The sequence below is a fragment of the Capra hircus genome, chromosome 3 (assembly GCF_001704415.2).
Source record: "Capra hircus breed San Clemente chromosome 3, ASM170441v1, whole genome shotgun sequence".
In the NCBI taxonomy this organism is placed as follows: Eukaryota; Metazoa; Chordata; class Mammalia; order Artiodactyla; family Bovidae; genus Capra; species Capra hircus.
The window spans coordinates 119519295-119534532 of NC_030810.1; the positions used below are offsets into that span (position 1 = coordinate 119519295).

The 15238-nt window shown below is 40.8% G+C and overlaps 1 protein-coding gene across 6 annotated transcripts in view; it reads left to right on the forward strand.

Annotated features, from left to right (window-relative positions):
- The window catches only part of DCAF6 (DDB1 and CUL4 associated factor 6), a 190009-nt gene extending 175153 nt beyond the window's left edge, over positions 1-14856 (forward strand). For all 6 annotated transcript variants that reach the window (XM_018046451.1, XM_018046452.1, XM_018046453.1 and 3 more), the window contains 2 exons: positions 6214-6319; positions 14387-14856. In XM_018046451.1, the coding sequence (XP_017901940.1) occupies positions 6214-6319; positions 14387-14451 (171 nt within the window). In that variant the 3' untranslated portion in view covers positions 14452-14856. The remainder of the gene's footprint in view (positions 1-6213; positions 6320-14386) is intronic.

Below are 15238 nucleotides of genomic sequence, written 5' to 3' on the forward strand. Positions count from 1 at the left end.
GGTAAGGACCTAAGAGAAGCAGAAGATATCAAGAAGAGGTGGCAAGAATACACAGAAGAACTATACAAAAAGGTCTTAATAACCCAGATAACAACAATGATGTGGTCACTCACCTAGAGCCCCAGACATCCTGGAGTGTGAAGTCAAGTGGGCCTTAGGAAGCATCACTACAAACAAAGCTAGTGGAGGTGATGGAATTCCAACTCAGCTATTTAAAATCCTAAAATAGGATAATTCTGTTAAAGTGTTGCACTCACTATGTAAGCAAATTTGGAAAATTTAGCAGTGGCCACAAGACTGGAAAAGATCAATCTTCATTCTAATCTCAAAGAAAGGCAATGTGAAAAAATGTTCAAACTACCTCACAGTTGCACTCATTGCACATGCTAGTAAGGTTATGCTCAAAATCCTTCTAGCTACGGTTCAGCAGTATGTGAACCGAGAACTTCCAGATGTACAAGCTAGATTTAGAAAAGGCAGAGAGAAATTAGAGATCAAATTGCCAACATTTGTTGAGTCACAGAGAAATCAAGAGAATTCCAAGAAAACATTTACTTCTGCTTCTTTAACTATGCTAAACTGTAGGTTGTTATGAATCACAACAAGTAGTGGAAAACAACAAGTAGTGGAAAATTCTTAAAGAGATGGACCACCCTACCTGCCTCTGGGCTTTCCTGATGGCTCAATGGTAAAGGATCCACGTGCAGTGCAGCACACCCAGGTTTGATACCTAGGTTGGGAAGATACCCTGAGAAGGGAATGGCAACCCCCTCCAGTATTCTTGCCTGGAGAATTCCATGGACAGAGGATCATGGTAGGCTATAGTCCAAGGGGTCACAAAAGTGATGGACACGACTGAGCAACTAACACTTGGTACCTGTCTCCTAAGAAATCAATATGCGAGTCAAGAAGCAATAGTTAGGACCAGACATGGAACAACTGATGGGTTCAAAATTAGGAAAGGGATACATCAAGGCTTACTTATTTAACTTATACACAGAGTTTATCATGTAAAATGCTGGGCAGGATGAAGCACAAGCTGAAATCAAGATTGCCAGGAGAAATAACAGCAGGTGTTAACCCCTCTAATGGACAAAAGTAAAGAGGAAGTAACACTGGAGAAGGGAATGGCAAACCACTTCAGTTTTCTTGCCTTGAGAACCCCATAAACAGTATGAAAAGGCAAAAAGATAGGACACTGAAAGATGAACTCCCCAGGTCGGTAAGTGCCCAGTATGCTATTGGAGATCAGTGGAGAAATAACTCTAGAAAGAATGAAGAGATGGAGCCAAAGCCAAAACAACACCCAGTTGTGGATGTGACTGTGATGGAAGTTAAGTCCAATCCTATAAAGAGCAATATTGCATAGGAATCTGGAATGTTGGGCCCATGCTGCTACTGCTGGTGCTGCTGCTGCTAAGTCACTTCAGTCGTGTCTGACTCTGTGCAACCCCATAGACGGCAGCCCACCAGGCACCCCCATCCCTGGGATTCTCCAGGCAAGAACACTGGAGTGAGTTGCCATTTCCTTTTCCAGTGGATGAAAGTGAAAAGTGAAAGTGAACTCACTCACTCGTGTCCGACTCCTAGCGATCCCATGGACTGCAGCCTGGAAAGAGCTAATTGGAGTTTATTTGCCTCTTGGTGGGAAGAAGCGGTGATGCTGTGGGCTCCAGCCTCAGATATATGGCAGTGCCAGCTGCCCCCTACCCACCCTGTCCCCACTTTCTCCACTCTGCTGATTGATGCCTGCTCTTCAAAGCTTTCTGATCACAAAAGGATAACCCCCACCCACTGTGGCTCAATTCTGGGCCCATGAATCAAGGCAAATTAGAAGTGGTCAGACAGGAGATGGCAAGAGTGAACATTGACATTCTAGGAATCAGCGAACTAAAATGGACTGGAATGGGTGAATATAACTCAGATGACCGTTATATCTACTACTGTGGGCAGGAATCCCTTAGAAGAAATGGAGTAGCCATCATGGTCAACAAGAGAGTCCGAAGTGCAGTACTTGGATGCAATCTCAAAAACGACAGAATGATCTGTTCATTTCCAAGGCAAACCATTTCAATATCACGGTAATCCAAGCCTATGCCCCAACCAGTAATGCTGAAGAAGCTGAAGTTGAACAGTTCTGTGAAGACCTACAAGACCTTTTAGAACTAACACCCAAATAAGATATCCTTTTCATTATAGGGGACTGGAATGCGAAAGTAGGAAGTCAGGAAACACCTGGAGTAACAGGCAAATTTGGCCTTGGAGTACAGAATGAAGCAGGGCAAAGGCTAACAGAGATTTGCCAAGAGAATGCACTGATAGCAAACACCCTCTTCCAACAACACAAGAGACGATTCTACACATAGACATCACCAGATGGTCAATTCTGAAATCAGAATGATCATATTCTTTGCAGCCAAAGATGGAAAAGCTCTATACAGTCAGCAAAAACAAGACCGGAAGCTGATTGTGGCTCAGATCATGAACTCCTTATTCAGACTCATATTGAAGAACGTAGGGAAAACCACCAGACCATTCAGGTATGACCTAAATCAAATCCCTTACGATTACATAGTGAAAGTGAGAAGTAGATTCAAGGGATTAGATCTGATAGAGTGTGTGGTGAACTATTTACGGAAATTCATGGCATTGTACAGGTGGCGGTGATCAAGACCATCCCTGAGAAAAAGAAATGCAAAAAGGCACAGTGTCTGAGGAGGTCTTACAAATAGCTGAAAAAAGAAGAGAAGCTAAAAGCAAAGGAGAAAAGGAAAGAAAAGAAAGCCTTCCTCTGTGATCAGTGCAGAGAAATAGAGGAAAACAATAGAATGGGAAAGACTAGAGATCTCACCTTGTTTATTTAACTTATATTCAGAGTTCCTCATGCAAAAAGCCGGGCTGGATGACTCACAAGCTGGAATCAAGAATGCCAGGAGAAATAACAACCTCAGATATGCAGGTGATACCACTCTACTTTCCTCCATTAGGTAAAGTGAAAGTGTTAGTTGCTCAGTTGTATTCCCACCGCCCCCCCCCCCCCCAAGGACTGTCTATGTCCATGGAATTCTCCAGGCACGAATCTGTTGTGGATCACAACAAACTCTGGAAAATTCTTACAGAGATGGGAATACTGAACCCCCTGACCTGCCTCCTGAGAAATCTGTATGCAGGTCAAGAAACAACAGGTAGAACTGGACATGGGACAACAGACTGGTTCCAAATCAGGAAAGGAGTTTGTCAAGGATGTATATTGTCACTCTGCTTATTTAACTTACATGCAGAGTGCATCATGTAAATGCCGGGCCTGATGAAACACAAGCTGGAATCAAGATTGCTGGGAGAAATATCAATAACCTCAGATACACAGATGACACCACTTTATGGCAGAAAGCAAAGAAGAACTGAAGAGCCTCTTGATGAAAGTGAAAGAGGAGAGTGAAAAAGTTGGCTTAAAACTCAACATTCAGAAAACTAAGATCATGGAATCCAGTCCCATCACTTCATGGCCAATAGATGGGCAAAAAATGGAAACAGTGACAGGCTTTATTTTCTTGGGCTCAGAAATCACTGCAGATGGTGACTGCAACCATGAAATTAAAAGATGCTTGCTCCTTGGAAGAAAAGCTATGACCAGCCTAGACAGCACATTAAAATGCAGAAACATTGCTCTGCCTACAAAGGTCCGTCTAGTCAAAGCTATGGTTTTTCCAGTAGTCATGTATGGATGTGAGAGTTGGACTATAAAGAAAGCAGAGTGCTGAAGAACTGATGCTTTTGAACTATGATGTTGGAAAAGACTCTTGAGAGTTCCTTGGACTGCAAGGAGATCCAGCCAGTTAATCCTAAAGGAAATCAGTCCTGAATGTTCATTGGAAGTACTGATACTGAGTCTGAAACTCCAATACTTTGGCCACCTGATGTGAAGAACTGACTCATTGGAAAAGACCATGATGCTTGGAAAGATTGAAGGCAGGAGGAGAAGGGATGACAGAGGATGAGAAGATTGGATGGCATCACCAACTTCTTGGACATGAGTTTGAATAAGCTCCAGTATTTGGTGATGAATGAGGAAGCCTGGTGTGTTGCAGTCCATGGGGTCGTAAAGAATCAGAAATGACTGAGTGACTGAACTGAACTGAAAGAGGAACTAAAGAGCCTATTGATGAGGATAAAAGAGTCTCCTCTTTGAAAAAGCTGGCTTAAAACTCAGCATTCAAAAAACAGATTATGGCGTCCAGTCCCATCATTTCATGGCAGCTTGATGGAGAAAAGTGGAAGCAGTGACAAATTTTATTTCCTTTGGCTCCAAAATCACTGTGGACAGTGACTGCAGCCATAAAATTAAAAGATGCTTGCTCCTTGGAAAGAAAGCAGTAACAAACCTAGACAGTGTATTAAAAAGTAGAGACATCACTTTGCTGTCAAAGGTCCATATAATCAGAGCTATGGTTTTTCCAGTTGTCATGTACTGATATGAGTGTTGAACTATAAAGAAGGCTGAGCACCAAAGAAGTAATGCTTTTCAACTGTGGTGTTGGAGAAGACACTTGAGAGTCCCTTGGACTGCAAGGAAATCAAACCAGTCAACCCTTAAGGATACCAGTCCTGACTATTCACAGGAAGGACTGATGCTGAAACTCCAATACTTTGGCCACCTGATGTGAAGAGCTGACTCATTGGAAAAGACTCTGATGCTGGCGAAAATTGAAGGTAGGAGGAGAAGGAGGAGGCAGAGTATGAGATGGATATCATCACCAACTCAGTGGACGTGTATTTGAACAAACTCTGGGAGATAGTGAAGGAGCCTGGCATGCTGCAGTCCATGGGTTGCAAAAAGTTGGACAGGATTCGGCAACTGAACGACAGCAGCCCTCTCTGCAGAGAGTAAGGGGTGCAGTGCTAGAAATACTAGCAAAGTGGAAAACTCGTTCTCTAGGCCACGGTTGGCAGCTCATTGTGAGATTCCCACGTGTATTTTCACTCATTGTGTCAGTAGACCTGTATCAAGCCCTTAAGGCCCCTCTGTCCATGGAATTTTCCAAGCAAGAATACTGGAGTGGGTTGCTATTTCCTATTCTAGGCGGTCTTCTCAACCCAGCTATCGAACCCAAGTCTCTTTTGTCTCCTTTATCGGCAAGCAGGTGCCACATAGGAAGCCCCTATATCAGGTAGAATCCTGGATTTTAAAAGATGAACCCTTTCGTTTAGAGCCCAAAGACTACTGGGAAAAAGACAGACGAAGAACTAGCATACAGTGTGGTCAGTGTCAGAAATGTACACGTAGTCTTCTGGAAACTCGTAGAAAGGAATTTTCAGTTGGAGTAAATGGGATGGGAAGGTCTCCACAGAGGAAATCAGAATTGGACTGAGTTTACCAGGGAGACCAGGACCAAAGGAACATCTGAGAGAGATCAGCGTGATTCAGGTTGCTGTAAGGTGGGTGAGCCATCCGAGTGCTGACACCCAGAGGACACATAAGGCAGCTCAGCGGGCCCCGTAAGTGAGGCCGGGCTGTACAGGGCCCTGTGGGCACCCTCATGAGTTGACAATGTCATGTCACTGGGGGACTGCTGGTCAGGTTAGTGTCTTTTCTTCCTCTGCTGCTTTCCTTCCTTCCTTTCTGTTTTTCCTTTGCCACTCCCTTTGGTTTCCTCTTTTTTCCTTTGCCTATAATTATACATTAAATCCCTAGATGTTCATGGATGTTCTTGAGTCCTATTCTCTGTATTTAAGACACAGTTCACTGGTAACTCTCATCCAGAGGTTTATTATTGAAGTTAACTTTGAAGTTAATGTAACATTTTCCTTGAGGGGCCCAAATGACCCAGGGATAATAATTTAACAGTGCTGTCACTAAAAATATCAGTTCCACTAGAGGGAAAAAAATAATAAGCGGACACAAAGTAGACTGCTTTGCTTTTATAAACAAATTATAAGTAAAAGTAAATTGAATTCTTACATGTTTCAGGTAGCCTCAGGGTTTGACCTTTCTCTTTCTTCCAGTTAGAGTAGTGTTCTCTGATCTTACTCTGTTGATTACAAACTAAAGTAATTATTTGGCATTGAGCAGCCTCAAGATGGTAATATAGACCCATATAGATATATGTGAAGAATGAAGTAATTCCTGTTAATTCTTTACAGTTCTCCTAGTATCTAAGGAAAACATACAGTTACTCTATGATCTTTGACATGGTTATTTAACTTGCCTCATAGGTTATAACTCGAAATGAACTCATGCTGGAAGAGACTAGAAATACCATTACAGTTCCAGCCTCTTTCATGTTGAGGATGTTGGCTTCACTGAACCATATTCGAGCTGGTAAGAACTGTCGGTGTGCTATTAAAATCATTATTATATTTGAAAAAACATTATTTAAGATCGACGTTAAAGGGATTTATATTTAAGGGGGAAAAGGGGACTTTCCTGGCAGTCCAGTAGCTAGCGCTTGCACTTCCACTGCAGGGGCAGGGTTTTGGTACCTGGTTGGGAAACTTAAGACCCCACATGTTGCATGGTGCAGCCAAAAAATAGAGAGATTTTATTAATTTCCTTAAATTGCAAAATTAAGGCCAACTGTTTTTTAGCCTTTTTAACTTTATTTTCTTAAACACAAGAAGTTTATTTCTTGCTGGCGTTAGGTCCTCTCAGACTACATAGAAGGCAGCTTAACTTTTGAACTGAGTGGTATGAATTCTTGGTTTTAGTATAGTAATTTGTATCCCCATGAGCCAACTTTCTTGAACTGTCATAATGAAAAGATGACATCACTTCAAAACTTCTATCAGCTATGGTTTTCTTCTCAGAGTGGAATATCATACCATAAACCTTAAGATGTGTTATAGTAAGTACCTTTTGATGATACATTTGACCAAAATCAATCACAGCCCAGACAAAAATAAATGTATTACTACAAAGATTTGAAATAATAGCTCAATGTATTTTTCAAATTTTTGTTTGTTTTAAATGATAAAACATGGGGTTCAGTGCTTCAGATACAAAACTTCACATTACAATTAATTACATTATATTACAACTAATTTTCAAGAAGGAATGGAATAACCTGTGTTCATAACAATAGAAAGTATCCAGTATCCATTAGAAATGAAATGTTTATCACTTCACTGATAACACAAATTTCTTCATATGTTGAGTACTGTTTAATAACAACAACCATGTATAGAGTACCTTTAATGAATCAGGCAGCATACCAATCATTTCACAAATTTATCCTCAGTTAGCTCCAGCCCTCTACATAGTAGATTATTTTTAATAACTCACTGCAGGTCACACAACTGATAAACAGTAAAGCCTGAATTTGAAACTAGCTTCCAAGCACTTATTCCCCTTTTACCTACAAATTTCAGTTGCAGGAACATACTCAAGTCATGAATAAGACATGCAGTCCTCTGGATAAGTTGATTTAAACTGCTTTTCTAGTCCATTTCTTCCTTCTCTGTCCTCTCCATTCTCTGTGCTGCTGCTGCTGAGTCGCTTCAGTTGTGTCCAACTGTGCGACCCATAGACGGCAGCCCGCCAGGCTCCCCCGTCCCTGGCATTCTCCAGGCAGGAACACTGGAGTGGGGTGCCAGTTTCTTCTCCATCCTCTCTGGCCCTCTCTAAATCTGCAGGTACCTCAAACTCTTTCCTACCTCAGAATCTTTACAGTCATGCTGTCCCCTCCCACCCTCACTCTTTGTTAGGATAACTTCCGTCGTGGGTTTGATCCCTGGGTTGGGAAGATCCTCTGGAGAGGGAATGGCTACCCGCTCTAGTAGTCTGGCATAGAGAATTCCATGGACAGAAGAGCCTGGCGGGGTCCTTGGGGTCACAAAGGGTCAGACATGACTGAGTGACTTTCACTTTCACCTTTCTGTTTCAGACCTTCAGGTCTATATAAACGGCAGATTGCATATCATTTCCTCAGAGAGTGGGGAAGGGAGACATAAGTATTCCTGGTAGGAAAAAAGAGTATATAGCATTTGTCTTAAGTCCTGGAAGAGACTGTGGTGCATCTAAAAACTGAAAGAAGCTCCTTATGTCTGCAATTAAAGGAGCTGGAAAGAAAACTCTTAAATTGTCAACATCAACTATTGATGCAGAAAAAAGGAAGGAGTAAAAATTTCAAATGGTCAAAGCAACACAAAAAATAAACCTAAAATGAAAACAGAAAATGTTTGCAGTCCAACAGCATATTATCATAGTACTTCTTTTGACCCCCATGTTATTCACTGTGACATCTTTTGATCTGTTTTCTTCAATAAGAATCAGTACTCTTAAAATTCACTTGACTTCAGATTTGAGGAGGCACCATTTTATAGAACAGGAAAAACATTTGCTGATTATGATAACTAAATTTGCTTGTTCATATAAAGAGTTCGTCTGGTGAATGGCTCTTTCTGAGTTTGCCTATAGGAAACTGTTTCTCCTTTCATTTGTACAAGAATCTATTTTAAATGTGTGCTGATGTATCAATGGTTTGTTAACTCAGTTATTACTATCCTTCTTTGATTTTAGAATTAGATGCTTATAAAGGTTCTCTTTCTTCTGTTTGTTTTTTTTTTTTTTTTTTTTTTGCCAGCAATCAAAGGGAGACACTTTGTTGGCTTAGTCAACCTAATTCACCCTCTTGTTTCTCTTAAGTAAAATCATAGATAGGAAAAGGTAACCAAGAGTTGATATTTCTGCTGCTTTTATTCTTAAGATATCTAGTTATTTGATGAGTCAGCTACTCCTTTCCTCTCCTTTTCTTCATTGTCCTGTATTCCAAGTACAGTGATGCATGCTTTAAATCTCCTTTTCAAAACTACAAATACCTGGTTCCTATGCACTAAAGATGCTGATTCATTTTATCTGAATAGGATTTGAGCTTCTGTATTTTAAAAAAGCACCCAAAATTTTCTCATGAATGCTGTACTAAAGGCTTTTAGTTTAGGCAATTTCATGAGAGATAAAGGCAGTTCTGAGATTCCTAGAAGCTTTGACAGGCTTTGGAGAGATGGTGTGTGAACCATTCCAAACTCTTCTAGAATATGTTACAATCTACTCAGTTTACTCCCCTCTTTAAAATTCTCCTGTGCCTCCCCATGCTCTTAGGATAAAGTCCAAAGTGTTAACATGGTTTATAAAACCCTGAAGCATTAGATAGCCATATCTGTAGAGCTAACGTCACACTGAACGTACAGGCACTAACCCATTCATGTACAAGTTCACTCCATCAATTAGGGCAGCTTCACTCCAGAATACAGTCCATATTCATCTATCTTGGCCTCCCCGCTTCTGCTCTCACTTTCGTATAGTCTGATTTTCACAGCAGTCAGAGGAGACTTTTTTAAAATGTGGGTCAGTAAGTTCAGTCGCTCAGTTGTGTCTGACTCTTTGCGACCCCATGTCAGGCTTCCCTGTCCATCACCAATTCCTAGAGCTTACTCAAATTCATGTCCATTGAGTTAGTAATGCCATCCAACCATCTCATCCTCTGTCATACCCTTTCCTTCTGCCATCAGTCTTCCCCAGCATCAGGGTCTTTTCCAATGAGTCAGTTCTTTGCATCAGGTGGCCAAACTATTGGAGTTTCAGCTTCAGCACCAGTACTTCCAAGGAATATTCAGGACTGATTTCTTTTAGGATGGACTGCTTTGATCTCCTTGCAGTCCAAGGGACTCTCAAGAGTCCTCTCCAATACCACAGTTCAGAAGCATCAGTTCTTCGGCACTCAGCTTTCTTCATAGTCCAACTCTCACATCCATACATGACTACTAGAAAAACCATAGCTTTGACTAGACGGACCTTTGTAGGCAGAGCAATGTCTCTGCGTTTTAATGTGCTGTCTAGGTTGGTCATAGCTTTTCTTCCAAGGAGTAAGCATCTTTTAATTTCATGGCTGGAGTCACCATCTGCAGTGATGTTGGAACCCAAGGAAATAAAGTCTGTCACTGTTTCCATCGTTTCCCCATCCATTTGCCATGAAGTGATGGGACCGGATGCCATGATCTTAGTTTTCTGAATGTTGAGCTTTAAGCCAACTTTTTCATTCTCCTCTTTTACTTTCATCAAGAGGCTTTTTAGTTCTTCTTTGCTTTCTGCCATAAGAGTGGTGTCATCTGCATATCTGAGGTTATTGATATTTCTGCCAGCAATGTTGATTCCAGCTTGTGCTTCTTCCAGCCCAGCATTTCACATGATGTACTCTGCGCTTAAATTAAATAAGCAGGGTGATAATATACAGCCTTGACGCACTCCTTTTCCTATTTGGAACCAGTCTGTTGTTCCATGTCAAGTTCTAATTGTTGCTTCCTGACCTGTATTGAGATTTCTCAAGAGGCAGGTCAGGTGGTCTGGTATTCCCATCTCTGTAAGAATTTTCCACAGTTTGTGTGATCCATAGTCAAAGGCTTTGGCATAGTCAATAAAGCAGTAGTAGATGTTTTTCTGGAACTCTCTTGCTTTTTCGATGATCCAGTGAATGTTGGCAGTTTGATCTCTGGTTCGTCTGCCTTTTCTAAATTGAGCTTGAACATCTGGAAGTTCACGGTTCATGTACTATTGAAGCCTGGCTTAGAGAATTTTGAACATTACTAGAGTGTGAGATGAGTGCAAATGTGCGGTAGTTTGAGCATTCTTTGGCATTGCAATGAAAACTGACCTTTTCCAGTCCTGTGGCCACTGCTGAGTTTTCCCAGTTTGCTGGCATATTGAGTGCAGCACTTTTACAGCATCATCTTTTAGGATTTGAAATATCTCTACTGGAAGTCCATCACCTCCACTAGCTTTGTTTGTAGTGATGCTTCCCAAGGCCCCCTTGACTTCACACTCCAGGATGTCTGGGTCTAGCTGAGTGATCATACCATCGTGGTTATCTGGGTCGTGAAGATCTTTTTTGTATAGTTCTGTGTATTCTTGCCAACTCTTCAGCTTCTGTTCGGTCCATACTATTTCTGTCCTTTATTGTGCCCATCTTTGCATGAAATGTTCCCTTGGTATCTCTAATTTTCTTGAAGAGATCTCCCCTCTTTCTCATTCTGTTGTTTTCCTCTATTTCTTTGCATTGATCCCTGAGGAAGGCTTTCTTAGCCCTCCTTGCTTGTGGCTTAGTAAACCTTTTCTTTAAATGGCCAGAGAGTAAATAGGCTTTGTGGGCCATGTGGTTTCTGTTGCAGCTGCTCATTTCTGACACTGTGTTGCAAAAGCAGCCATAGATAATTATAGAGGAGGGCATAGGTGGGCCCTAATACAACTTTATTTACAGAAATAGGCTAAGGGAGGGTTTGCCCAGGGGCCATAGTTTGCTGACTCCCTTTTTTAAGAAGTACATTAGGTTATGTCACCCTTGCTTAAAATTCTCAGGGGCTTCCCACTGCTCATAAAATAAAACCTAGACTTCATACTCTGGTCTACAAGAGATAGACCTGCCAGCCACTGAGTCGATGTATTCTGCATTGGTTTTTTGCTTGCTACATTTTAGCCATAAGTGACTGATTTCCTCCTCAGACTCATAAAGCTTATTAGCATATTTAGGACCTTTTCACTGGCTGTTTCTCTGCCTTTTAGGCAGCTGTGTTCATCAGCTTCACTAATACTGGGACATACAGTTGAGGCCTCAGCTCCAGGTCACCTCCTTAGGAAAGTGCTCCCTAGTCGTGAAGTCGCTTGATGTGCACACCCTCCTCGCCAGTTACTCTCTAGTCATTCCCTGTTTTTCCTCAAGTACTTATTCTAACTTCATTTATTTGTTGCCTTGTTACACAGATTAAAGGGGAAAAATACATTGTCTTGTTTTCTGCTTTTCTTTTCTAGAAAGTGAGTTCATTAAGACCAGAGACCTAGTTTGTCTTATTCACATCTGGATAGCTAGTTCCTAGAACAACAGTGCCTAGCAACATAATAGTTGCTCAGTCAGTGTTTTTTTTTTTTTTTTTTTTGAATGAATGGGTGAGTGAATGAATAAACTTTTAGTATCAAATCTCTAGCTAACCAGGGGTACTGTATTGATTTTTTGTGGAATACAGGTTTCCTTCAGGTAATTGTTTTCATATCTCTGTTGTCCCCTCTCTCCAGCCCCAGCCAGCTTATTAATAGTATCTCATATTTTTCCTGATCAAAAATAATTTCAGAAAGAAGTATTTCTAAAAGAGAATTAAAGGAGCCTTACCACAAATGTAACCCTTACTTACAGCAGCAACTTGGCGTTGTCTTGCTTTTGAAAACAGTGGCTTTCTTTGTCATTGTTTCTAGTTCTCATTTTAAGGAGCACAGTGTTCTCAGCCCTCCTTGGCCTGTAATTGCCAACCAGAGATTTGTGAAAGTGTTGAACTGCTTTGCAGTTTTATTACCTCAGTAGTACTCTGTGGACAAAAAGATTTTATTTAATTTTGTTTTTAAAAATTGGGTTTATATTCTGAGAGAGATGATTCTGCAGAAGTTGTGTGAGAAAGATCTGGAGGAAAAAAAAAAACCATTCTGCCCCCTTCCTCATTCCAGAAGTTACTCTGTGACTATGTAAGAGACCCTAGGCCCTCACTGGACTTCATGTTGCTTGCTTTGGACTCTGTAGAATTCTGATGTCTGCTGTAAACTCCCTGATTTGAAGGCTGTGACATTTCATCTTAACCCTCCATTTCCCCTCTTCATTCATAATGTGACAGCCAAAAAGAACTGGGCCATCCTGCGCATTTTACAATATGCGGAGGCTGTTTAAGCACGTTCCACCAGTGTGACCGGTATCTCACTTAGGGTACTCTAGGTAAGCAGAACAGCAAGTTCATGTTTTTGTTCTCTCCCATGAAAGTATATCACACAATAAATACAGCATAATGTCTTTTATACTCACATCCCTTAGGTAACTTTTTATTGATCAGAAAGTCTTCCACTGTGTTTAGATTCCTTAGTGACCTGTGAAGATTTATTATAGTCTTATTTTATCTTCTACTAATGTATATTGAACACTTTTATATTAATAACTAAAACTTGTATAATTCAGGTTACAAATCATATACACATATATTATCTCCTTAGTTTGACATCGAAATACAGTTGGTATAGAGGGGATTTAATCTTAATTTACTTGGACAATTAAACATACATCCCTTCTGTATACTGGTGTTGACAATTTAGAATTCACTGGGAGTATTTAAGCCCCTGTGAATAATAAAATCCCAGGATTCCATCTTCTCTTGGTGTTGAGAAGCCTGAATTATTTCTACTGTGTCTAACCTTCACCCCTCCCAGGTTACCCTGGAGAAGTGTTTCTGTGATAGAAAGGGTTCCTTTCTAGTGGCAGTAGTGACTTGATACTGTTGCCTTCTTTATACACCCTAATGTAATATATCTTATCTTAGTAAAACTTCCATTCATTTCTTTGATGAGCCTTCATTGAACCTCTTGTACTGGGCCCTGAGGATGAAAGATGAAAAGAAACACTCCTGCCTTCCCAGGAGCTCAGTCTGCAAGAAGATGTGCAGGCAGACTAGTACTGTAACTAGAGTCATCATTGTATGGTACATATAGAATATTCTGGAACCTGAAGGAATGAGTTCATAATTCTGCAAGTTGGGTATCTGAGAAAGTCTGGGCAGTTTCACAAAGGGAAAAATAGTTGTATTGAGATGAGTAAGCATAACCTTTGTAGCTGAAAACTAGGTGAAAGTGTCCCAAGCAGAGGGATAGCAAATGTAAATCATGGAACTTGAGAGGACATGCCGTACTGGCTCACCAGTCTGTAATTGTGCACTCCCTAGATAAGCTCCTTGAGGACAGAGAAGAGACTGTGGCTGTTTTGGTCACCACTGTATCCTGGAACATAGCAAATATTGAAGAAATATTTTTATAATCAGAAATACGTGTGTTGTGTGCTAAGTCGCTTCAGTTGTGTCCACCTCTGCAGCCCACCAGGCTCCTCTGCCCATGGGGTTCTCCAGGCAGAAATACTGGAGTGGCTTGCCTTTTCCCTCTCCAGGAGATCTTTCTGACCCAGGGATTGAACCTGGGTCTCCTGCATTGCAGACAGATTCTTTAGTGTCTGAGCCACTAGGGAATGATTCCCGATTCTCTTGCACAGCTTCCATCTCACTCCCTTTGGTGACATCCTGACTCCTAGAACACAGTTTGAAATCATCGCAGTCGACCACTATAGATCTAGGTATTTACGGTTTTTACTTTGTAATCTTTTTTATCTTTAGAATTACGTGAATATTCTAAGTTAATAGTACTGTGTTTCCTTTATTCTTTGCCTCTAGAGGCAAAAATAACTTCTACACATCGCTGTGAGCTGATCTTTACATGATAATATTTTGAATTATACACATTTTAATTGGTTTTATTTAAGGCGTTGACAGCTATTTTGATTGTAATACTAAAGATTTTTTTTTTGTCTTCTGTCTGCGTTTCCAGACCGGCTGGAGAGTGACAGATCCGAAGGCTCTGGTCAGGAGAATGAGAACGAGGATGAGGAGTAATCAGCTCTTACTGGCAAGCACTTAGATGGTCTGAGATTTGCATAAGACATTTATTATATATATTTTTCCTTTACAGAGCTTTAGTGCAATTTTAAGGTTGTGGTTTTTTTGAGTTTTTCCCTTTTGGGGGGATAACCTAACATTGGTTTGGAATGATTGTGTGCATGAATTTGGGAGTGTGTGTAAAACAAAACTAGCAAAATGTTTTAAAAACTTTTTGCCATGTGTGAGGAGTGGTAGAAAATGCAAAGTGCAATATTTTCCCTAACCTTCAGATGTGGGAGCTTGGATCAATGTGGAAGAGGAATTTTCATTATAGTGAAAATATTGGTTCAAAGAAATGTCTATACTTGCCATTTGCATGTTTATTGCCTTCTAATTAAAGAAGTTGGTTGTTTTACGATATCCTGAATTTGACTTTTTATTTGATGCCTTGCTGTCTTGACCCATTTTCCAAATCTCTTCTAGATTTAATAACCTTTTCTGTTTTGACTTCTCTTTGACAGAATTACATACAAGACCTTTTTTTCATCTCTCCTTCCAAAGCGCTTTATCTCCAGTGATCATCTTTCATGATTAGTGGTCCGTCATTACCCAAGTACAGGGGTTAGTTCCTGTGCAATCTCAGAGCATCATGGATACTCACATAACATATTAGCACAAGCTTGTTCTAAAGAGTTCTGGCTTCTGGCCTTCCTGTCTCCACCTTCTAGATTTCAGCTGAAAATGCTGACTATCCAGTCTCCTAATTCCTGGTCCTCCTCCTCGCTGCTGTCCACCTTCACCC